Below are 24,203 nucleotides of genomic sequence, written 5' to 3'. Positions count from 1 at the left end.
CCTTGGGTACCCCTGCTAGCTATACTAGGGACTTGCAAATAAGTCATGTTATGTCAATTGAGGGTAAGTCAATTAAACATTGACCTTTTTAAGGGTTAGATCACTAAATCCTGATTAGTGCAGTCCAGGGTATTTCAGAGCCATTACACTAATGCCTAGTGGTCCAATTAGGGGGAAACAGTGGGGTAAACCTGCACAAAACCTGCTTCCTCACATTCCCTTTTTTTGTGAATCCCTGTTAAATTGTCATGTGCATGTGTTAGACACATTTATGTGTGCTAATTTCTCTGTGAATTGGTCCCATTGATTTGAATTTGTCTGGGATCAGATAGGGGGTAGGCAGAACACACAAGCCTCCATGGGGCCAAGTTTTCTAATAATTACCCAAGCTTGTACATTTAATAAATTAAATCACCCGATTATCGAGGAGGAAATTAATGCTTTCAGACAAAGCCTATTAAGGTTTGCATAATGATTTTGGAGCCTATTGAGACTATCTAAAAAGAAAAGTGGCTGGATGCTGTACTTTTTCCTGGTCTTGCGGCACAAGTTTTTATGTACCACAGCTCTGGATTGAGATGTGATTCTGTCCAAATAACTATTAGCTCTGAGGTAATGACCTGTATGTTTTTACAGTAGTACTGCATAATATGATGTGCTTTCATATTTTCACCCATTTTAGGATTTTTAGTCCCCTCATACATATAAGCGAATCTTTTGTTGACAAATGATATTAGTGATTGAGCAACCAAGCTGTGTGTCTGATTGTATTCTTTAGGAACTTATACTGTGGTGAATGTGCATACAAATTCTAGGGTCCTAACTGTACTGGCACTCACTCTGCATACACCTTGACATAAGTCACTTGTTCTCAGTGTTATTCTTTTCCTCAAAATGGCCTTTCATTGAGAAAACTATCTTTAAGTACGAGGACTGTTGATGCTTCTAATGCAGGAGCTGTGGCATTTCAGCAGGGCATCCAGCCTGGTGGTTAATCAACCCCTCAGCAAATCTTGAGGGGTAGCCCACTGGAGAATCGACCTCAGTTCGGGCTGTGGTGGGAACTGGAGGTGGTCAGATATCCGGGGATACATGTGACAAATACACCTGAGAAGCAATTCTCTTTTAGCATGGGCAAAGTACTTGTGAGCTTCTGTGACAATCTGGCAAATGTTGCCACTGTTGGTGGCGGGCAGAATCTCCCTGGCAAAAATGGTGATGCTCCCAAGGTGTTTATACATACTCCAAACTCACAATGTTTGGTCCTTCGAAGTACATCTAAGGAACTGGATAATTTGCTGGTGGAGCTGATCTGGATGGGCAAGCGAAGTAGGGTTAGCTTGAGTATCCACACAAGATGTTGTGAGGCTGGGACTGCTGGACCTAAAGTTGTACTACCCACCATCACATTTGCCATACTGGGCTCAGTGGTGTGCTGACGGAGATAACTGGCAAAAACACATTCTAGCTGGGGTTCCTGGCACAGAACACTTACCGGCCGCTATGATGGCGGGTCCTGACGTGAAGCTCCCTACCCGTTCATAGTCCAACAGGCCTCCACGGCATGGGGCAATGTTATAAAGAGAGTGATACGTGCAACATCATTCTCCCAAAAACTCCTGATATGGTGGCTGCAGTCGCTTTCTAGGCTCGCACATGCAATTTAATTACCAAGTGGAGGGGATGGGGGATGTGAGATGCTCGGGGACCTCTACTAAGAGGAAAACTGCATGACCTTTGAGGAAGCTTAGAAAATGTTTGGTATGGCCCAGGATAGTTTTTGCAGTTTTCTGCTCTAACCATGATGACAAGAGAGCTGTAGCCTGATTTTCCTGCGACACCTAGAGAGACGTGTATCCTAGAGATGATGCTAGATATAGGGTCATTCAGACAACTGGTATCTAATCTACTGAGGGCCTTCATGTATCCATCAACCACAGTCTGCCTTTCTTGTGCGGGTGGGTGGGAAGCAAACTGGCCAGAGCCCATATCTGATGTAGAATGTAACGAGACCTGTGCTCCTATTAAGGAGTTGTGTGGAGACACATGATTCAGATGAGCCCATTGTTATGTAGTTCAGCGAGCATGCTTGGCTCCCACAACGCTTTGCAGGGTATGATCAACCCACTCTGACAAATTCCAAAGATGTAGGAAAGGCGGAACAGTATTCACCTATATAATATGGATATCTCCGGACAACTAGAGTCCAACTCGAGGCCACAGCTATGCAGTGCCTGCTCGGACTTATCCTGAACCCAAAAGATGGGAATGCAGGCTACAGATTTGCAAAGCAATTGCTGGCCAACTCTAGGGTTCCCATTCGGTGAATGCCCCCTCTGCGACCCACAATACCGGCATAGTCTAAGCATCTGGCTGGATGGGCCTCGGTGGAGTTGAGGTGAGTGAAAGACGTTTGAACAAGTGACTCTTGGAGGAAGACTGTTGGGAATGGGAGTGCATGCTATACGGGGTGGCGATTGTGCTGGGGGTCCCTCCCGCTGCCATGGGCATGGGTGAGGAGGCCCTGACCCTAGACAGAGTGGGTGGATCGCGCACAATGTGGGGTGGTAACATGTGGCTAGACATCAGTATCTATTGCAGTCAAACACTCTTCTAGCCAGAGAGGGTGGGTGCGGAAACTAATAGCTGACCAAATATCTACAGGTGCTGTCAAAAAAGAGGCTATGGGTTGTAATGTGTGCGGGGGGAAGAGGTCGAGTGGCACAGAACCCAGATGTCATGACTTGCTCTACCACAACTGCATGTTATACTTTTTTACACTGGTGATAGCTAATGTATAAGTTATTGATTCTTCTGTTAGTTTTCTTTTTTGCAAACTGAAAAGAACACATTTAAAGGTACGAGGGCTGCTGTGCTTTTTTTAATTAATGTAATTGTAGCAGTAGTGCTAAAGACATGATTTGTTGCCTCCTATGTTTTTTCTTACATGTGGCAGAACCCCATGCCTGCAGATGATTTCCGCTCCATCAACAATTCCAGTTACACCAATGTAATAAATGATGAAACAATAGATATTTGGCGGCGAAAAGTAGCAGACTACAGCGGCTCCAATTCAATCAAGTACGTCTACTGAGTATTCTCAGTCTTTCCGCAGGCTTTTCCCTTCAATGCAATGCCCTCTTACAATCCAATCTCTTCTTAAAACCTGCTGTACTTATTTCATATTGACCCTCTTTTCTCCAGACAATCTTTTTTCCTCTAGTATATTTACCATATTTTTTCTTAATTCCAGGTTCTCACCTTTTTTCCTACACCTGTCTCAGATGTGTCACAATTTGTGTTAGTTGCCTCTTAATTTTCTACTTCCGTCTTTCCCAGTATGCTGTTTTCTGTCTCTTAACCCGTTTAATTATTTTTTAGTTTTTTGTTTTGCTCCTCCTTTCTTCCCTCAATCCATCTCAACTTACTTTTTCCCCCTGCCTCCCTCTCCCTCACCTTATCAGCCATGCCCCTCTGTGTTTCTATCACATTCAAGCTCCTTCCGTATATCTCTGCTTACTGCAAACCACACTGTCTTCTGGACAGTACTCCAAGTTGAAATATTAGCTTAAATTTGCCAGATGTTTAGGAGAGCATGAGCAGCTCCTACAGTCCCAGACCTTTCATCCTGTGAGTGCCTCATTGATTGTTTTTAAATATGATTTCACCCATAGGTTATAACCTGAAACTCGTTGCTATGCTACATCAATTCATTTCTGTCTGTTAAGCCTTTTGTCGCTTTTGAGTCTATTCACAAAGGTAAATTCGGTTGAAAACACACATTTATGACTAGACGTACCTTACGAGAAAAAATTAACGTAAGCAGAGTGGATCCAATTCCCGGTGTGTGTAGTTCTCAACTATTGAAAACTCCTTATAGGGATGATATCTCGATTTGTATAAAAAAAAAACACAAGTTTACAGAAAACATACATCTTGCGTGGCTTTCCTGAAGATTCTTGCAGATGTTTGTGAATTCCAAAAAGCAGTTAATCTATACTCAGACATAGATATAACTTTACAAGGTTAGATGAACGTTTTTTTGGTGACTTGGTCCCTTTTTGTCTGTAAGTGTTACTTTTATTCTCAGTTCATTCATCTTTTTTTACAATGCCATCCTGCAAGAGGAGTCAAACTGCTTCTTCTTTCCTACCCCTATGCAAAGAATGTTGCGTATCAGTGCTCCTGGGATTGTAATAGGGCATTATTTGCCACATTCCTGGTTAACAAATTAGGTTCTATGCCACTATTAACAACCTTTGGCACCCTCCAGCTTCCTCTGGACTGAAATTCTAGCTTGGGCCTCTTGACTGGTATTCATGGCATCTATAGCATTAACATATTTAGGCAAGTTCCCAATTTGCCCATTGGAGTAGAGTAGAAGATTAAGCCTTTCTTTGACTCCCACCCAACCTCCTAATGCTTCCAGCCTAACCACCACCAGATAGCGAAGGACTTTTCATGTGACTTTCCTAGACTTTCTAGTGCCAATAAACCCTCATGAATGCTGTACAGAAGGCTCACTACAGAACCAGTCGAAGTATATTTTAATTAATCAGTTGCTATCTATTTCAGTCCATCCTTATGTTCATGAATTTTCAACCTGCTTTAGCATACGGGCGATATTTGCCTCTTTTGGTAGATGGCAGCGTTGAAGGGAAGACTAGAGGGCTAATTTAGAGTTGGGTGGAGAGGATACTCCCTGACTACATAGTGCCCTCTTTTCCTAACTAAAGGTCCCCCCCACCTGATTTACAGAAAGATAGACCTTAAGTATGTCAGCGACAGAAACTACTTTGTCTCCGCCACTGACCTAGTACTCCGACAGACCTACTAAGTAAGTGCCATCGGAGGATTTTCCATTTGAACGCCCACCTGATAGTGGGCAGTCGAATGGCCAGTTTTCACTGTCCCTACCGCCAGGTAAGACCTTGTATACGTGGCAGTAAGGGTCAGTAAAAACTGCAAAATGACCTCCCGCACAATGGGAGACTTCCCCCATGGTGTGGTAGTCATTAGTTTTTGTATTTTAAAATAAAATCTGGCTTTGTGATTTTGGTTTTGAAAATACAAAAACATGTTAAAATGTGGACAGACTGTACCGTCATTTTAATGGAGTAGTCCATCAAACTTTTAACACATTGACAAACTATCATGAAGCAGTTTCTGCCAATGTTAAGAGATGTCAGCCAGCCCAGCGGACATCTTTATATTTGGTGGGGTAAGTACCCTCAGTATGACAGGAAGTACTCCACCATACCTCCATCCCCCGAAGTATAAATCAGGTGTGGTAAATTAATCAAAACATTTCTACTTTTTCTCTTATTTCAAGTTTTGAACCAATGTAAATGCAATTGCTCGAAGTAGAAGGTGCTCTGTGTCATTTTCAGTATAGGGGACTGTGCAGTATTTCTTACACTTCCTTATTCGCAATGTCTGCAAAGTCTAAAATAGAGACTTAAAGATAACAGACAACTCACTAAAGCTCCTCATCAGGATACCTAGAAGCATTATGGTGATAGTGCTGCTTGCCCTGGAACATCTCTCAAGTCATTAGTGGTTTTAAAGAACCATAAAAAAATCATAAGCACTTCTTCTTCGTTTAGAGCCTTCTTCTTTTCCCCTAGTACTCAGTCAGCACTTCCCAAATGTTCTTTTGAGAAGTTTAGAATGTCTGCCTTGAACATCATAGATCTCTTAACTTAGAGAGATAGAAGACCCAACTTCCTGTATCACAGTATAATTAACACAAAATGGTCTTCACTGTTTTCCACTGGTAAATCCCCACTTCTCTAAGATCCCTAAAAGATTACTTAGTCTCATGATCACAGAAAATTATCTGCACTACTCGGTTTCCTCAGAATTCACCAAAAATAATTTTCACTTAAGTCCTGATGTTAGCCTACCCCAAAACAAATTCAGATGGCAGTGGCGCAGTTTCCTAAGCATTTCACAACTGCTAGCTGAAGGAGTCTGATGGTAAAAGCTTATGTATTCAAACCATATGTTTATTTTATTTGGCATTCATCTGATTAAAGATATGACAACTTAAAGGTTTGAATTATATAGACTGGTCTGACAGATAATTGGAAATGTTGTTGCACCTGCTTCCTAGCAATAAAACCTTCTGGTGGCTCCCTAATACTGGGTTCCGTTGATGTAATTGAGAGTGAAGATAACTCACAGAAGTTTCTTTGGAGTAGTCGGCGTTTGAGGACGGAATTGAAATATCTTCAGTTTGTGATTATCGTTTTCTTGCACTATTCCTTGACCTGAGAAGGAGAATCACTTCTGCTTTATTGTATTCAGACTCCTGTCTAAGCTGTTCAAATCCAAGTTGCTCAGGTATTGACCATTCATGGCTATATCTTGTGTAATGCAAGTTATCAGTTCTTAAGGGAGCAGAAACATTCTGTGGGGCGCGGCCAAGATAGCGACAAGTGCGGACGTGCAGCATTAAGCTCCACATTAGGCCTGCCAAAACATCCTGAATAACTCATGCATCTGCCTGCCACACGTAGCGCTGAATACTGTGGTACGCTTCTAGATATCTCGCCGACCCTCGACTCTGGAATCTGGCGGTAGCAGAGGCCGCTAGTGGCAATCGACATCAAGTCGGCTTGAAGCAGCAGGGCTCAAGTGATGGCGGCCAGCCCAGGCGCATCCGAGACCAGCGCTTATTGAGTGCGTCACCCCCTGCGGGTGCGTGCTTGTTGCGAGCAGATACACTGTTTGTGGCACACCCATAGTAGAGGGACTACACTGCTCACCAGACCCAGCATTGACGAAGGATCCCAAGACCCCCGACTGCCGCTCCCCATGAGGCACTGGCGGGTGGTGATCGAGCGGCCATGCAACGACTCTTTTGGCGTCCGGTTGGGCAGCGGAGCCTGCTTAGAGTAGCTACTGGCAAATGAGCCGGGGCTGGTGACCTCAACGCACAGCTGTCCCCTGCGGGTGAGTTCAATGTGATGGGCGCACATACGGCCTGGGATGCGCCTATAGCCGTGTTACTGCACTGCTTGCCTGTTTATACTGGGCCCGTGTGACTGGATACCTGTATGTGTCTCAGCCCGTTAAGCACCGGGAGCTGCTGGTGCAACAGATTTAGAGCGTACCTTCTCGCAGCTGGCCCCAACACTAGTGAAGCCTTGCTAATTAATACTGTATTTCTTCGCAGGCCCGCAGCGACTGACCAGAAGGGGTAGCTGATTCTCCTGGCCTTGTAGGGGCTGGGCCGGACGTGGGGCTGTTCTATTGCCACACAACACTTTTCAGTTGGGTTTAAGAGTTCAGTGCACCGTGCTAATATATTTCCTTTTACACTTTTCCCTTTTACTAATAAATTCATATATATATATATATATATATTTTTTAAATACGCTTTCTGCCTGTGGGACACGGGACTTTTCCTGACAAGCCTGTAAGATAATGATTATATACATTTGGTCTCTTTATTTTGTTAATTCTAGTGTTCCCCGATGAAGGGTACTCCCGAAATGCATTCAGATATGTAAACACTACCTGAAGTCTGAAGACTCGAAGAATGAACTCACATTTTGATTTATGCGATTAACTGTTTAATAAATACGATGTCATAGATCGTTATTTTTGCAATCATTGACTGCAGGAGCAATCTTGAGATTAATTTTGGATGATTTGTATTTTGAAGTGGTTAGCATATGGAGACTTTACATGTTAATTTAGGGGAATACTTCATGTATAAATTTATTGCAATTACAGATCACCAATTTTTGGGCTGTGAAAAGCGCACCTGACATTCATGTGACAACTCTTTGTTCTCATGTTACTCTGTTTCATTTACCTGACAGGAGCAGGTCAGGGCAGCGCCATTAGGATAACCATTGATTAAACAAGATAAAAGGTTTATACTTATGGTGTGTGGGTTATAACCCCTTCTTTGAGTTTCTGAGGGAAGACCATAAAAAAATTGAGACAGAGTGGAGGAATCGGAATCCACACTAGCATCCTTGCGCACCACTGTATCCACTGCAACAGAACAGATCAAATCCCTCCAACTGGAGGTGGAATACTTGAAGAGCCGGGTGGAGGACCAGGAAGGTAGGTCCCGCAGAAAATATATCCACTTTGTGGGCCTAACAGAGAGGGCAGAAGGCCATAGCATGGAGCTCTATTTGGAGTCCTGGTTCTCTACGGATATCTTCAAGGGCAAGATCTCAAAATTCTTCTCAGTCGAGAGGGCGCATAGGGTGCTTGTCAGCCCCCCACTCCCAGGCAACCCTCTTAGGCGAGTGGTAGCGAGCCTGTTTAATTACCGCAACAGGGGCCACATCCTCCAGGTAACCAGGGCCTGCGGCCCATGGCAAATTGAGAAAACATCGGTACACATTTATCCGGACTACATTCTATCAGTGCAACTCCGTAGATCCTCCTATCTGGAAGTCAAGAAATGCCTCAGGGACCACGAGATACAATATTCGCTGCAATATCATTCCAAGCTGCATATTCGATACAAGGACAGTAGCCTCTTCTGCTCTACTCCTGAAGAGGCCTGGTCCTGGATAGATCAGAATGGATTCACACATGCCCCACCCACCACCTCAGTGGACCCTTGACAGACATTGAAACTGGCAGGCACACGGAGGGGCCGTGGCAGAGTACAGCGTCCATCGAAGGCCCAGCGAGCTATAGAGCGAGAACAAGCCATAAAGACGGATGAACATTTCTGTGCAGATGGCCAATTGGCAAGGCGGCCTGGGGTGGGGAGTTGGGTATTTGTATTGCTTGCGGGTATCTGTCCCTCCTCATGTGTCGTATATAATTTGCAGGATCGCTGTTATTATTGTTGCAACTGTGGTCAGGGGTGTGGGTTGGATGAGGGAAATTTGCTGGTGAGGGTGGTGTCCAGGATGTAGTTCTGCTCCCACGCTTACTTATTGACAATTAGATGGTAAGCAATGACTATATCTTATTAACCTGGAATGTGCGGGGATTAGCAGGATGTGCTAAACGCCACAAGGGTTATCAATATTTATGCAGCCATAAGATTTTGGTTGCATTGATACAAGAAGCCCATCTTACTGCACAAACTCTCACATCTGAAAGAAACACGTTAGTTATAGATTCCTTACCTTAGAATTACCCCCAGGTGTCAGACTGGATCCAGAAAGTTATTTTCGCCAGCAGTACCTCTGCGCTTCGGAAGGTGGTGTCGGTCGGCTCCGCGTCCATCATTGGCGTCGTGGTCGCCGGGATGACGTTGCGGCAGCTACTTAGACGCCGCCTTAGCGCGCTAACGTCAGTTCTTTCTTTTGCCGCGCCAGCCAGCGCAGATCCGGAGAGAGTGGTACCTCCAGTTACTTTTCGACTGACTTTTTTTTTTTTAGCGACTTTTGTCGACGTCTTTTTGAGTCTACGACTCCTGGTGCACGAGGGTAGCCTGGCTTCAAGGCATGCGGTTCCTGTACCCAACTGATGATGGTTACGGATCCGCACCGCGTGTGCCTCTTTCGTCTGGAGCGCAGCCACAACCCCAAGTCGTGCTCTGACTGCTGTTCCATGGCTCTGAAGGCTTTGCGGGAGCGGTCCCGAAAACTTCTTGAGCGCTGACAGTCGACTCTGCGCCATTCGAGGTCCCGGTCGCGAGGGAGGTCAAGGGACCGGTCGCGGAGCCATCACCACTCATCCTAGTCATCGAAGTCTTTGCACTCTGGGTCGGGTAGGTCAAAGCACAAAAAGAAGTCGAAGAAGCATTGTCGCTCTTCGACTTCTCCCCGTTGGTCGGCTGACGTGATGAGGGCTGCAGGCGGTGGCCCTCCCGCAGCTCTGCTGGCAGAGCACGAAGAGTCGACTCCGGGCTTCCCTCCTTTCCCGGGACCTGTAGCAACTCCCGCCCAGCTTAGTAAATTTTACGAGGCGATGCACGCCATCTTTGGGTGGCTCAAACCCACTGGTGCGCCTTCGGGCCCTGCGGACTCGGTTGGGGGACCTAGGCCTTCTCTGCCGCCAGCCCCGGTGCTGCAGGCCCCCTGTGGATCCAGGTCTGGATTCTGAATGGCGCTGGTTGACCTTATTACACCTTCACTGGCACCGCTTCCTCCAGCACTGCAACCGATGCCGGTCGTGTACCCGGCTGGCGTCGATCTCGGCCTCAATCCCGATGTGAACCCGGGGATGCTGGATCCGGTGCCGAGTGGGGTTTTTGTGGCCCTGTTCAGTCCTGGGGTCCCTTTTCAGCCAGATTGGCATCCTGAGGATGAAGAGGAGGACTGAGAGGGGTCAGGTGACCCTTTAACTGATCAGCTAGGATCTGAACAAGACTGGAGAGAGGAACTGGGGTATGCCAGTAGTCTCGACACCTCCCCTGATCTTGGCATGTTCTCTCCTTCTACCGTGGCTACGGAAGAGGGAGCGTCATACGCAGTGGTATTGCGTAGGGCTGCCGAGGCTCTCGAGCTTCCTACGGTGGCAGTCAGGACTAACCTCCTGACAGAGGTGCTTCAGCCGGCTGCGAGCTCTTCGTAGTCCCTGCTGCAGGTTTAATGACGCCCTTACTGATGTCCTTTTGAGCTCTTGGTCCCGGCCCAACACGGGGGTTCCCGTGGAAAGGATGATTGCCCGACACCACGCCCGACTCCGGGCGACCCCACTTTCCTCTCCCAACACCCCACCTCAGAGAGCTTGGTGGTCCAAGCCTCCGTTTCCAAGAGCGCATTCCCTACTGCTCCACCGGAAAGGGAATCCAAGAAGCTCATCTTGGAAAGAAGATTTTCTCTTCCGCCAGCTTGGGACTGAAGTCCGTAAACACTGCATTTCTATTGGGCCGTTATTCCCACTCTGTGTCGGATACGGTTGCGCAGGTGCTGCCTCAGTGTCCGGAGGAGGCCCGGACAGTGCTCTCCCAGGTTATTGCCGCCGGGAGGGATGTGGCGAAGTTTACGATCCGATGTGGGCTGGATACCGCCGACTCTCTGGGCAGGACCATTTCCACGTCAGTAGCCCTTCGCCGCTACGCCTGGATGAGATTGACTGGCTTTTCAGGGGATGTCCAGAATACCCTCATGGACATGTCCTTTGATGGCTGTCGCCTTTTTTGGCGACAAAGCGGTCAGCGCTCTAGAGCGGTTCAAGGACTCACAGGCTACGGCCAAGTCCTTGGGCCTCTCCAGCCGCCCTGCGCAGTCTGCTTTTCGCCCTTGTCGTGGCTACGGAAGGGGTGCCCCACTTAGTCCGCCCAGAGCCACAGGCCGCAGCAAGTTTCCCAATCTTCGTGCTGCCGGGGACGTGGGAACCACTGTCGTGGTTCAGGGGGCCAGCGGGCGGGCCAGTCCACCAACCTCCCCTCTGCAGCAGCCTCCAAACCTTCCTAGTATGACTTTTCAGGCTCATTAAACGCCAGTGGGTGGCAGGATCCGCCATCACCTCCCCCACTGGGGCACCATCACGTCAGACAGGTGGGTTTTGCAAATAGTCCGGAGGGGCTACTCCCTCCCCTTCGAGACTACCCCTCATGCCAAGCCACCTCGATGCCACCGCATGTCGGAGGATCACCTGGGCCTTCTCCAGCAGAAAGTTACGGCTCTTGTGGCCAAGGGAGCCATCGAGCACGTTCCTGTCCCAGAAGTAGGTTGTGGTTGTTACTCCCACTACTTTCTGGTACCCAAGGAGGACAGGGGGCCTGCGTCCTATCTTGGATCTCAGGAACGTCAACCGCTTCCTCCGGAAGGAGAAGTTCAATATATTGACACTCGATCGGGTCCTGTCTGCCCTCGACCCAGAAGACTGGATCGTAGCATTGGACTTGCTGGATGCTTATTTTCACATCCCCATCCTGCCGGCCCACCAGCGTTACCTGCGGTTCACGGTAGGCCTTACCAGAGCGCCTCGGGTGTTCACGAAAGTGATGGCGGTGGTCGCACCTCATCTGAGCAGATCAGGGGTTTCAGTCTTCCCCTATCTCAACGACTGGCTGTTGAAGGCAGGCTCTCCCCAGACTGTCGTCTCCCACCTCCAGACTACAGCCGACCTGCATTCGCTCGGGTTCTCCATCAGTGTGCCGAAGTCGCACCTGAATCCCTCTCAGAAGCTCCTTTTCATTGGAGCGGTTCTGGACACAATGCAGTTTTGGGTTTATCCTCCCAAGCAGTGAGTCTGGGATATTCAGGCTATGATTCCTGTCTTTCAGCCTCTATCCCGGGTTTCGGTCAGGATGACCCTGAGGCTGCTGGGCCTCATGGCCTCCTGCATCCTGCTGGTCGATCATGTCAGGTGGCATATGCGGGCTCTTCAGTGGGACCTGAAGTTCCAGTGGGCGCAGCATCAGGGAAATCTGTCCGATTGCGTCCAGATCTTGAAGGGCACTGCATGACAATTTCAGTGGTGGCTCACGAACTGGGATTGGGTCAATGGCAGATCCCTCTCCCTTCCCCAAACAGAGCACACAGTGGTGATGGATGCATCCCTTCTGGGATGGGGCGGCCACATGGGAGAGGCACACATCAGAGGCGTCTGGTCTCCAGCGGAGTCCGGGCTCCATATCCACCTTTTGGAGCTCCGGGCGATCAGTCTTCCACTCAAGGCATTCCTTCCCTCTGTCTGGGGAAGAGTAGTGCAGGTGTTCACGGACAACGCCACCGGCATGTGGTACTACAGCAAACAAGGCGGAGTGGGGTCATGAACCCTATGTCAGGAGGCCCTCCGCTTCTGAACATGGCTGGAACATCAGGGCATATCCCTGGTGGTTCAATACCTGGCAGGTTCCCTGAACGCCAGGGCGGACAAACTCAGCCGCCGGTGCATGATGGATCACGAATGGCGTCTTCACTCGGAGATGGTGCAAGGTCTCTTTCGACAGTGGGGAGAGCCTTGGTTATATCTATTCGCCACGAAGAGAACACGCATTGTCCGCAATTCTGCGCGTTAGACTTTCCAAGGCGGAACTTGCTAGGCGATACTTTGTGTCCCGAGTGGAGTTGCAGTCTGTTGTACGCCTTTCCACCTATACCACTTCTGCCCAGAGTGCTGAAGAAGATCAGGCTCGACCGGACCCAAGTCATCCTTGTGGCTCCGGATGTGACACAAAGAGTCTGGTATCCCGAGCTGCTCAACATGGCCTTCGATTCTCCGACCTGTCTGCCTCTTCGGGAGGATCTTCTGTCACAGCAACCGGGGACGGTCCCCCACCTGAACCTGTCCAGCCTCCACCTCCTTGCATGGAGATTGAGCGGTGGCAATTGACGTCATTTGACCTGCCTCCAGAAGTTTGTGATGTAATCTTGGCAGCCAGGCGTCCCTCCTCTAAAACGGTATACACCTGCCGGTGGAACAAATTTGTGGCATGGTGCACAGCAAAGGCTGTGGATCCCCTTTCTGCCCCTCTTTCAGAGGATCTATTGTTTCTTCTTTCTTTAGCCCAGCACAGCAGGGCTCTGCTCTGGGCACTATCCAGGGCTATCTTTCGACCATCTTTGTCTTCCTTCGGCTTCCAGATCAGCCTTCTCTTTTCAAGTCCCCGGTTGTTAATCGTTTCTTGAAAGGCATAACATCTCTTTCCTCCAATTCACTTCATTATGCCTCATTGGGACTTGAAGCTAGTCTTAACCTATTTCATGTGCGCTCCCTTTGAGCCGCTTCACAACTGTCCTTTGAGGCTTCTGACGCTTAAAACTGCATTCCTGGTAGCCATCACATCTGCCAGGAGGGTGAGTGAGCTACAGGCCCTTTTCTCCAAGCCTCCTTTTCTGTCTGGCCATCCGGACAAGGCGGTTCTCTGGACTCATTCATCCTTCCTGCCCAAGGTTGTCACTGCCTTTATCATTGGGCAGACCATCACTTTGCCCACTTTCTTTCCGCCTCCGCATCCTTCGAAAGAGGAGAGGCTCCACGGTCTGGACTCAAAACGTGCGCTTTCCTTTTATCTGGATCGCACAAAACAGTTCCGGGTGGATGACCAGCTCTTTGTTGGCTACGTGGGCGCCAAGAAAGGTTGGGCCGTACACAAGCGGACTATTTCCCGATGGGTTGTTTTCTGTATCAAAGCCTGTTATTCTCTGGCAAAAAAGGCACCTCCAGTGGGGCTGCGCGCCTATTCCACCAGGGCGATGGCCGCAACTACTGCTTTAGGACAAGGGGTTCTTGTAAATGACATCTGTCAGGCAGCTATGTGGACTTTGTTGCACACATTTACCAAACACTACTGCCTTGACAGTCGATTCCGGAGAGATGGCTTCTTTGGCCGTTCTGTTCGCCAGGACTTTCTGGTGTGAACTTGGTTCGCAGACCCACCTCCGGGGATCGTATTGCTGGGGTACCTATTCTCACGTAAGGAATGTATAACTAACGTGTTTCTTTCAGATGAACAAGTTACTTACCTTCGGTAACGATATATCTGTAAGAAACATTAGTTAGTTATAGATTCCTTACCGCCCCACCCATCCTTCTCGTTCTGTGAACTGATTTCTAGGGTGAAGGATATCCTTTCAGGGCCCTAGTTTTGTGCACCAGTGGTCAGTGTCTTGATGGCTGTGCGTTTCTGGCTCGGAAAGTTGTGTACAAAACTGATGTCAACACGCAAGGGCGGCATCTAAGTAGCTGCCGCGACGTCATCCCGGCGACCACAACGCCATTGACGGACGCGTAGTCGACTGTCGCCACCTTCCGACGAGCAGGAGTACTGCTGACGACGACAACTTTCCTGATCCAGTCTGACACCTGGAGGTAATTCTAAGGTAAGGAATCTATAACTAACTAATGTTTCTTACAGATATATCTTTACCGAAGTTAAGTAACTTGTTCGTCTCTCCGTAAACGATGGAGGGGTGCTGTCATAGGTACAACATACTCCGGTTACACCAAGGCACCCTCATATGAAGATTTTTCACAACCGGATTGACACTCTGGGCCGCCACATAATCCTAGAAGGTCTCTTAGATGGCTTCCCACTAACACTGGTCCCCAAACTCCGGGCAAGCTTCATTCCTACAGACAATCACACTGTTCCTACTTACCGATCCCACGGCGCCAACATTCTGGGGCGGAGACTACAATTGTGTGCACGATCTTACCTTAGATCGCTCGTGCTCTTCGCTCCCGGGAGCACAACCCATTAAACTAGCACAGCATATGAAGGACTGGACTGTTAATATGCAACTACACAAAGCCTGGCGTAGTAAACATCCCACATTGCATTCTTATTCACACTATTCTACGATGCACGCCCTCCACACGAATATATATGCAATATATTGCTCGGCCAATGCCTTGCCCAGGGTGACACACGCGGAATACTTGGTGCGCACGATCTGAGACCACAGTCAACTGCAGTTGCAGCTATCATGGGGATTCCAACTTGGCGTCTCAGCCTTGCCGCACTCAACGATGCGGCGTTCCGCACCTCCCTACTACAATCCATACTTCCAGACCAATGCAGACACTACTTCATATGTGGGTGTGGAATGGGATGCATTCAAGTCTGTCCTTTGTGGGCATGCCATTAAAACAGCCTATGGCTCCCGTATTTCGCTCACGAAAGAACTCCAGAAACATGAGTTGGAAATACAAAAATGCGAGCGGCTCTCCCCTACAGACCCCCATATTATTCCCTCGCTAGCCTAGGCTCGTCTGGCATACAAAGACACTAGACATTCTTTGTGCATTGGACTATAAACAATATCTCGCCTGACGGCACACTGAAGGGGACAAAGCGGCCAAAATGCTAGCATGGTTATTTCAAACTGACCCCTCACAACCCCCATCACGGCAATATATTCTACTGTGGGCCGCTTAGTGAATACCCAGGAAGCTATTTATGACTCCTTCCACAATTATTATAACTCTCTATACAAAGCTCAAGACACTGGAGATCTCCCTCTTATCCAGCAGTTATTAACACATGTCCAGCTCCTGCAAGTACGCAACCTCAACACGATTTGCTTGAGGACCCTATTACTGCAGATGAAATCCCCGAATCCATCAAACAATTGGCAACAGGTAAAACCCTTGGGGCAGATGGTTGGCCATCGGAATTTTACTCCGATTATTCCGAACAACTAATTACTCTGCTATCCAAAATGTACGTAGAGGCATTTGAAAGGGGAGAACTCCCGCCCTCCCTGCGAGAGGCAACACTGGTCGTGCTACCCAAACCGGGCTGAGACCCACTCCAAATGACCTCATATCACCCTCTGTCACTGCTGAATGCAGATTATAAAATCTTCGGTAAATTATTAACCAATAGGCTAATGCAAGCAATACCCATACTGATACATGAAGACCAGAATGGCTTTATCCCGGGGAGAAACACCGGCCTGAACTTGTGCCGTCTTTTTAAATTGTTAGACTGGGCCCGTACAGAACTTGACACACCTTGGATAGCAGCCCTAGACATTGAGAAGGCGTTTGACACCTTGTGTTGGCAATATTTACGAGCTGTGCTGTTGGGTTTCGGCATGTGCCCTAACTTTCTGAGATGGGTACAAATACTATATACAAAGGCACAGGCTAGGGTAAAGACTGGTTGCACAATCTCCCCATCGTTCGTAATAGAGCGTGGCACAAGGCTGCCCTGTCTCGCCCATTTTATTTGCGTTGACCATGGAGCCCTAGGCTTGTAAGCTGCGCCAACGGGCACTTGATTGGGGCATATGTGCAGACAGGCAGTGGCACATAGTTTCTCTCTATGCTGACAATGCGTTAATTTATTTGTGAGGCCAGATCACCGTCCTGCAAGAATTAATGGAACTGCTGGACGAACATGCCCAGGTCTCGGGCCTACGGGTCAATTGGCCCAAGTCTGCAGTTCCCAATGAAACCGCTTTCAATCGACCAGCGACACGCTATGCCTCGAACTCTGTTGGAATGGCCGTTTGACATTTTCAGATATCTGGAAGTTCAAATCTACCACTCTCTGACAGATCTAATAGCCGGTAACCTAGGAAGATCAATCACTAGAGCTCCCGCAGCCCTTCCATTCTGACTGAGTTTACCCCTGCCCCCTATGGGACGCGTTGCCATTTCCAAAATGCTTTTAGTCTCTCAGCTCTTGTACTTTTTTCTACCCTTCCTCATATGCTACCACACAGATTATTCAAAGACCTGGAATCACTCCTTGTCTCGCTGATCTGGGGGGGGTTCTAGATCTAGGGTGTCACTCCGTAAATTGTATCTACCACTATCGGATGGAGGCTTGGGGGGGTGCCAAATTATGAACATTACTACGCTGCAGCATAACTGTAATGGCCAATGAGGTGGCTCACAAATACTAGCCTCACCGAGCTGGCCACTTGAGCGCTAACATTGCGACAACCAGCTGTGATAGAATGGCTTTCAGGATCTACCACCACACTGCAGAAAAAGCAGGGCAATATGCTAATGTGGTCAGCAAGACACAGCTGGTTAAAATACGTGCTACCCAGAGGCCAACCTGCATCATACACCCCCAATCTACCACTCAGATTATTCGGGGATTCGTATACCTGTCACAGATGCCCGGAGCTCGAGTCCTGGAAAGCGGTGGGGCAGGACATCTGAGGTGACTTGTTTGTAGACTCGCAACTACAAGACTTTGCAGGTCTAGTGGACGACTTCAAGATACCACAAGGGAGGTTCCTGCAATACCCGTTCCTATCCCAGCAGTTCCTCCAGATATGGGGTAATACTGCACTGAACCTGCCACTTATCAGCCATCACAAACTTTGTTGACACATGGACAGGGCAAACCTGCGGTAACAGCAATATATAATTCTCTTAGGCCTGACTTTACACCTCTGTTGGCACCATTGCGTACTTACTGGGACTTGGCATTGTTGATTAATATTACCGATAAACAATGGACACAATGCATAAGTTACTCTAAAATCATATCCACGGATGCTAGACTGCAATATACGCAATTTAATTTCTTACAGTACGCATATTTAACACCACATAGACTGGCACACATGTACCCTACCTCCACTGATGTCTGCCCTAGGTGCCTAGCCCCAGAAGCAACGTTTCCTCATATGGTATGAGCTTGCCCTCGCATCCGGACATATTGGAATGAGATGGCGGTGACATTAACAGAGGCAGTGGGCACCCTAATAATAGCTCAGGGCCGACACTTCCTGCTTGGAATTACGAAGCGCAATGCCTCACGCAAGAACCTCAAGAAATATTTAGACTTGGCTCTTGGATTGGCAAAACGCCAACAAGCTATGACCTGGAAATCCCAAACTAGCCCCAACACGCGATCATGGCTCCTAGACCTCTGCAGGACACTAGTTGCAGAGCATGCAACTCAAGGAATCAATGTACCACGTACACCTTCACGGGTTAATCCTATACAATGGCGAGAGTACTTGACGTTTATAGAAACTAAACTGAATACGTCAAACTCAACCATGTCGGAAAGCACGCCCTATCCCTCCCAGCATAACATATTGCCACATGGATGCATACTCAGTGCGTCCCTGCAGATCGTATATTTATGCCCATTAATGGCCTGGACTAACTTATATACATGTTTATGCGGGTTGCGAGGTCCCCCCTACCCCCTCCCCTAATACCACCTACAACCACATATAGTGGCTCACCCCTGTTCACCAACGGCCAGACCCCAAACACAAACGCAAGACAGACTAGATCGAATAACTCCTAATAGTTCGCAGTTTACTTGTTGCATATTTAAATTTTCCTTTTTAGAGACAATGGCATCAAATGTTAATACTGTTTTAAGACTATTGTATGTAATACCGCTTGGTACCCCACCTAAGCTGCTCTAGTAATTCTTGTTATGCCCGCATAACATTGTCAAAGAACAACACTTGTATAACTTGCTGAAAATCAATTAAAAAAAATAATAATTTTTAAGGGGAGAAGAAAAATTCCATGTGGCATCTTTCATTATTTGTTTGTGTTCTTTATCACCTGTTGTTGCAACACAGTGGGACAACCCTCTTTACCCATGTCTTTCTCCACTCCACGAAGAAGAAGAATGCTCTCTTCTTTTAGCTCTCCAGGTCTGTTTCATAAGCTAGATCTAAAGAGCTTTTCCTTCAGAAAGAGACTGTGAATGAAGACTTAAGAGCAAAAGTTCATGATGGATACTTCTAACTGCGGATTGCTCACCTTTAGAGTATTCCTGTAACGGTAATAGGCTGTATCCGGCATAGTCCAGGCCTCTCGCACCCCCGTAAGTCCACCTGCAGCCGTGGGCGATGGCGTAGGCAGTCAGGGCGCCGACTGCACTACAACTCCCAGGAGGCAAAGGGGCCTGACGTACACCAACATGGCTCCCGTAGGCTGCAACCCCTACTTAAGCACCGCCTCCGTAATGGGAGGGTGCTTGACAATCCTCCCCAGTGGCAGACCGCGAGGGGACGCTTCCCGTCCTCCTCGCATCAACGCCCTGTTGGCCGTTACCCTGACGCTTTCGAGGTCCGCGGACGCTTGCCTTCCCGCAAGGAGCCAAGGAATTCTGTACCGGCACCTTCTACCGCCGGGCGTCGTCGCGCGCCTTTCTGGACCCTGAGGGCAAGAGACGTCTTTTCGGAGCTCCGAGGGCAGACGCTTTCCTTCCTGCCTCGGAGTCGAAGGTGGAGTCAGGACGAGGTCACCCCGCCTTGCACAGGTAACGAGTACAAGTCAGAGCCTCCCCCCTCGGCATTTCCGCGTTTGCCTTGACTCAAAGGGCAAGACACTGAGAAACGCGGGGGCTCTCAAACTGCGTTAAGCCAATCCTTTTTGGATTACCTTCAGAGGGAACAACAGTGTTTCATTCTTGCTTTACATTGCTTGTTAATAAGTGATTTGGAGAAACATTTATTGGGGAACGTTTGTTTACCGCTTGCTGTGGAGCTAACAGCCAGGCGGCTTGATTTCAAAGTACATGTATATAGTTGCATGGTCTCTTGGATCTGAATCTGGCGTAGGAGAGAAACGGACACGGATGGAGACGCCAGTATCTTCAAGACACTTACGCCGATAGAAGGAGCCTAGACCAGCCGCGTTACCCAGAATTGCACTACCTACTGTACTGCCCCCTAAATTTTCCCTTCCCTGTTCCCCGGAGTGCTATTTCCCATAGCTGTGTCCCCTACACTGTGGGGGGTTGTGCTGTCGTCCCCGCTGGCTGTTGTGCTAAGGTTAGTGGCTTGTTCTTCTCTCTTGCGCTGCTGACAACCCTGACAATTCCCCAGGCATTGGATTGGATTCAGGAACTCAAATGTATAACTCCAGCACAACGTTTGGTGGTGTTGTGCAGCTCTGAGCTGACGTTGTTCTGCTCCGCAAGTGACAAGCTGAGCTCCATATAAGCACTACCCATGCGCACTGTTGTCAGTTCCTTTTTTCTACGCCGGCAGGGAAGATCTGGGACTTCTTCCTGGTCTTTTAGACTTCTTTTTACCAAATTGTTGCCAGTGTGCAAGGGAAACTATCTCCCGGCCTGAGACAGCAGGGTTTAAATTGTGCAGGTAGTGTTGCAAACAAATGCCGGTGATGTACCCTCACAAAGTGACTTTGGTGCCTATGTTGAAGCGCTTCTCTAGCACCTGTAATAACTTCACCCAGATTAATCCAGAGGCCATACAGGATCATGAGGCAAAGCTCTATAATCGTCAAACACAAAACGACTCTATGCCGTGACCAGTCGAAGGGAAAGTCTTTAGGTTGGTCCATGAAAACGCAATAGAAGTTGTTGTGGAATTATGCCCCTTCTGGCCACTCTCTTACCCCCAGACAGGGCACAAGGGAATCAGGGTCCCTCCAGAATGTGCTTCCGATCTTCATTGGAGCCAAACCAGAGTTTAGTCCTGCTAAACCCAGAGTATTTGGGTCTGTTGGCGAATCGCAGCAAGTAGACTCCTTCAGAGATGTCACTCAGCACATGTTTGCCACTTTATCAGTTACCTCTGGCGTGCCTTCAGGCCCCAAGGATCCTTGGGAGCCTGTATTTGAGTATACTCTGGTAGGTTTAACCTCGGCGCTGCCTCTGCCCCTCAAAGCTGATTCAAGTTCAGCACTGGCTCTGGTGCTGCCTTTGGTATGGGCTCCATCCTCTGTGTGGGTTCTCTTTAGATTGATTCTGACAGCAATGGTGCCGGAAAAGGACTTGCAGCCTAATGTGCTGTCGTACTCCGAGCATAATGCACCATGTCCTCGACTGAGGCCATGCCCGACTTTAACCAGGGCGCAGCCAACCAGTAATTCTTCTGATTCCGATACCATGCCCTTACCACACTTTAGGGCGCAAATTCTGCATATTCTTTTTGGCACTGACTTTGAGAACGACAACATAGATGGTGGGACTGATTTTATTCTCCAATATGATGAGGACAACTGATGGGAAGAACTGCAAGATGCTAGTGGCCTGGATACATCTCAAGACACTGGTATTGTTTCCTCTCCTGGCCCTGTTACTGAAGAAAGTTCAGTTCCTCCTTCGATGTGATGCATAAGGTGTCAGAGTTATTAGACTTAGCAGTCAACTATGGAAGTCAGAAATAATGTTTTGACAGAGGTACTGCAGCCTTGGCAAGCACCTACAGAACCAATATTACCATTTAATGAGACCCTTATGGATACTCTCTTGGGCAAAGCCATGTACAGGACCACCAGTCAAAAAGCAGGTCGCTTGGCGCCATTGGCCCTCGCCTGGAGACTTTGCCTTTCTTATGCAACACCATACGGGAGTTTGGTGGTGCAGACGTCCACCAATAAGGTAAGTCCAAATGCTTTCACTGTCACCCCACCTGATAGTAAGTCAAATAGAGACCTTTGGCTAGCGTATTTTTCTCTTCTTTGAGCTTTGCTTTGTCGTCTGTGCATTCCAGGATTCTTATTGTCTGCTATTCCCATGCCCTTTGAGACATGGTGACACAACTTTTACCAGTAGTTTCAGATGATCTTCTAGCATGCCTTACTCCAGCTATCCAGAGTGTCCACGATGCAGCAAAATTCATAATCCTTTCTGGCCTTGACCCAACAGACTCACCAGGATGAGTTCCATGGGCTTCCCCGGGGATGTCCAAGCATCCCTAATTGATATGCCATTTGCAGACTCCCGCCTTTTGGCAAAATGCTGATTCAGCCTCAGAAAGTTACAAAGAGAGCAGGATCACAGCGTGTTCTTATTTGGGTGTGTCTGCTGATTCCCCCAGAAAGTTTGCACCCATAATAGCTATGATAGGGGTTTTCAGTTTCACAAACACCAGACCCTTCCATCAACCCAGCTGGTCTTCCAGTCTTATTGTGGCTTTGGTTGTGTCTCACAAAGAGCATCCAGGGCATCAGGGACACCATGCTTCTCTGTCCCCTGCCTACCCGGCTACCACAGCTGCACAACCTCTTTAGTGTTTCCTTGCTAACACACAGCCAGCCTGTCGGAAACCAGAGACAATATTTTCTACATGAGTTGGATCAGTCACGTACAGACATTATATCAAGACGACCAACATAGTCTCCACTCAAATAATGACCATGCTGGGACTGGCGAACCAGACTCTTCCGCCAAATTTAAAGTTGACCTTGAGACAGCTTCAGTCACCAAAATGTAAAAAAAAATCAGACACAACGGAGCCCCGGGTCCCAACGGCTTGCCCGGCTCTCTGTTTAGGGCACACATAGAATTCTGGTCCGCGACTCTGACGCTTCTCTATGCAGAATGCCGGCTTCTAGGGGATGTGCCAGACTCCTGGAGAGGGTTGCTCCTTCACCCAATCCATAAGAAAGGCCCAAAATCCAACCCGAACAATTATCGCATGATCGCTCTGCTGGACATCGAGGGCAAGGCCTACGCCAGTTCCATCTTGGTAGAGTTAACCCACTGGGCAAGTTCCGAAGGTCTTTTACCATTCTTTCAAACAGGGTTTAGATCTGGGGCATCGACGATTGATAACATAATAGCCCTTTCTTACCTGGCCCATCAAGCAGTTATTCGCAAAGGCCTCCCTCTTTTCGCATGCTTTATTGATTACTCAGCAGCGTTTGATGGTGTAGACCGAACAATCCTTTGGAAGAAGCTGGCACTTTGGAACATTAACCCTGCGCTGTTGAAAGCTATACAATCATTATACCATAAAACGTGGGTCAGAATTAAACTCTTCAATACCTCAGCAACAGAGAAAATAAAAACAGACCGGGGTTTAAAGCAAGGGTGCGTCTTAGCTCCGCTCTTGTTTAATTTGTATACCGCCGACATGGGCCAAGCCTTGACAGGAGCAGCACTGGCCACGCCGAGGATCGGGGACACCAAGATACAGCTCATCCAATATGCCGACGACCTAGTACTTTTAGCCCACACCAAAATAGGTCTACAAAAAGCTCTGTCGGCCTTGGCAATCTACAACGCGGCCCACAAACTGGTGACCAACCAATCCAAATCTAAAGTTGTCATCTTCGGCCATCACCCGAAAAAGAAATTAGCAAGATGGAGCCTTGGCCAGCTGACTCTGGAAAGCGCACAAAAATACAACTACCTGGGCGTTTGGCTCACCGAATCCGGGCGTCCGTGTGCCCAACTGCACAAAATTCGAATGAAAGGGAAATGCATTACTTACGCTCTCTGCAAATTACAAGCTACTTTGCACAGCCCAACCACGACGGCCATCCGAAGAGTCCTACGCGCAAAATTAATGCCCGCTCTCACTTACGCTCAACTAGCATTCCCTGGAAAACTAACGAAAGAACTAGAAAAAATTCATTGCAGTGCCCACAAAAGGTTGTTTCACCTACCTGCGTGCACCCGAAACACATTGGTGCGCCTAGAATTCTCTTTGAACCATCAAATGCTGGAAGAGACGGCCTCTCTGTGTAAATACTACTTTCTTACTATTGCGGTCCAAGAGAAATCTATGAAGGCAGTTTTAAAACATATCTTCTGCGAACCTGGGAACCCATGGTCAACTGCCCTCGCAGCCGGAGCAGTCCAGCTCAAATTAGCCTTGGAGAATTGGAACCCTAAGATCATTATGTACTCCGCCATCAAATGCACACTTAAAAAACAAGTTTGCATCCTCTCTCGCGCTCTAGACCTGGAACTGTTGGACAAAAAAGGCCTCCATGAAAGTCAAACCCTGCCACAAAAAGGGTTCAACTCCAAACACCATCTCACGCAGGCTGTGGGCAGAGCAGCCTTACTTTGGATCTTGGCATCCAGATTACATCCTCTGCCACTTCAAGAAATATACAATACCAAACGGAGAACAACGGCGATCAAGGGCTGCCGGTTCTGCAATTACAAACAC

At 48.2% G+C, this 24,203-nt stretch overlaps 1 protein-coding gene across 5 annotated transcripts in view; it reads left to right on the top strand.

Annotated features, from left to right (window-relative positions):
- The window catches only part of HERC3 (HECT and RLD domain containing E3 ubiquitin protein ligase 3), a 517,835-nt gene that overhangs the window by 304,880 nt on the left and 188,752 nt on the right, over positions 1-24,203 (top strand). For all 5 annotated transcript variants that reach the window (XM_085635502.1, XM_085635530.1, XM_085635520.1 and 2 more), the window contains one exon: positions 2,957-3,081. In XM_085635502.1, the coding sequence (XP_085491628.1) occupies positions 2,957-3,081 (125 nt within the window). The remainder of the gene's footprint in view (positions 1-2,956; positions 3,082-24,203) is intronic.

Source organism: Triturus cristatus, chromosome 2_1, assembly GCF_964204655.1.
Source record: "Triturus cristatus chromosome 2_1, aTriCri1.1, whole genome shotgun sequence".
NCBI lineage: Eukaryota > Metazoa > Chordata > Amphibia > Caudata > Salamandridae > Triturus > Triturus cristatus.
Note: the sequence above shows the minus strand (reverse complement) of the source record. Positions and strands in the feature narration are given on the sequence as shown.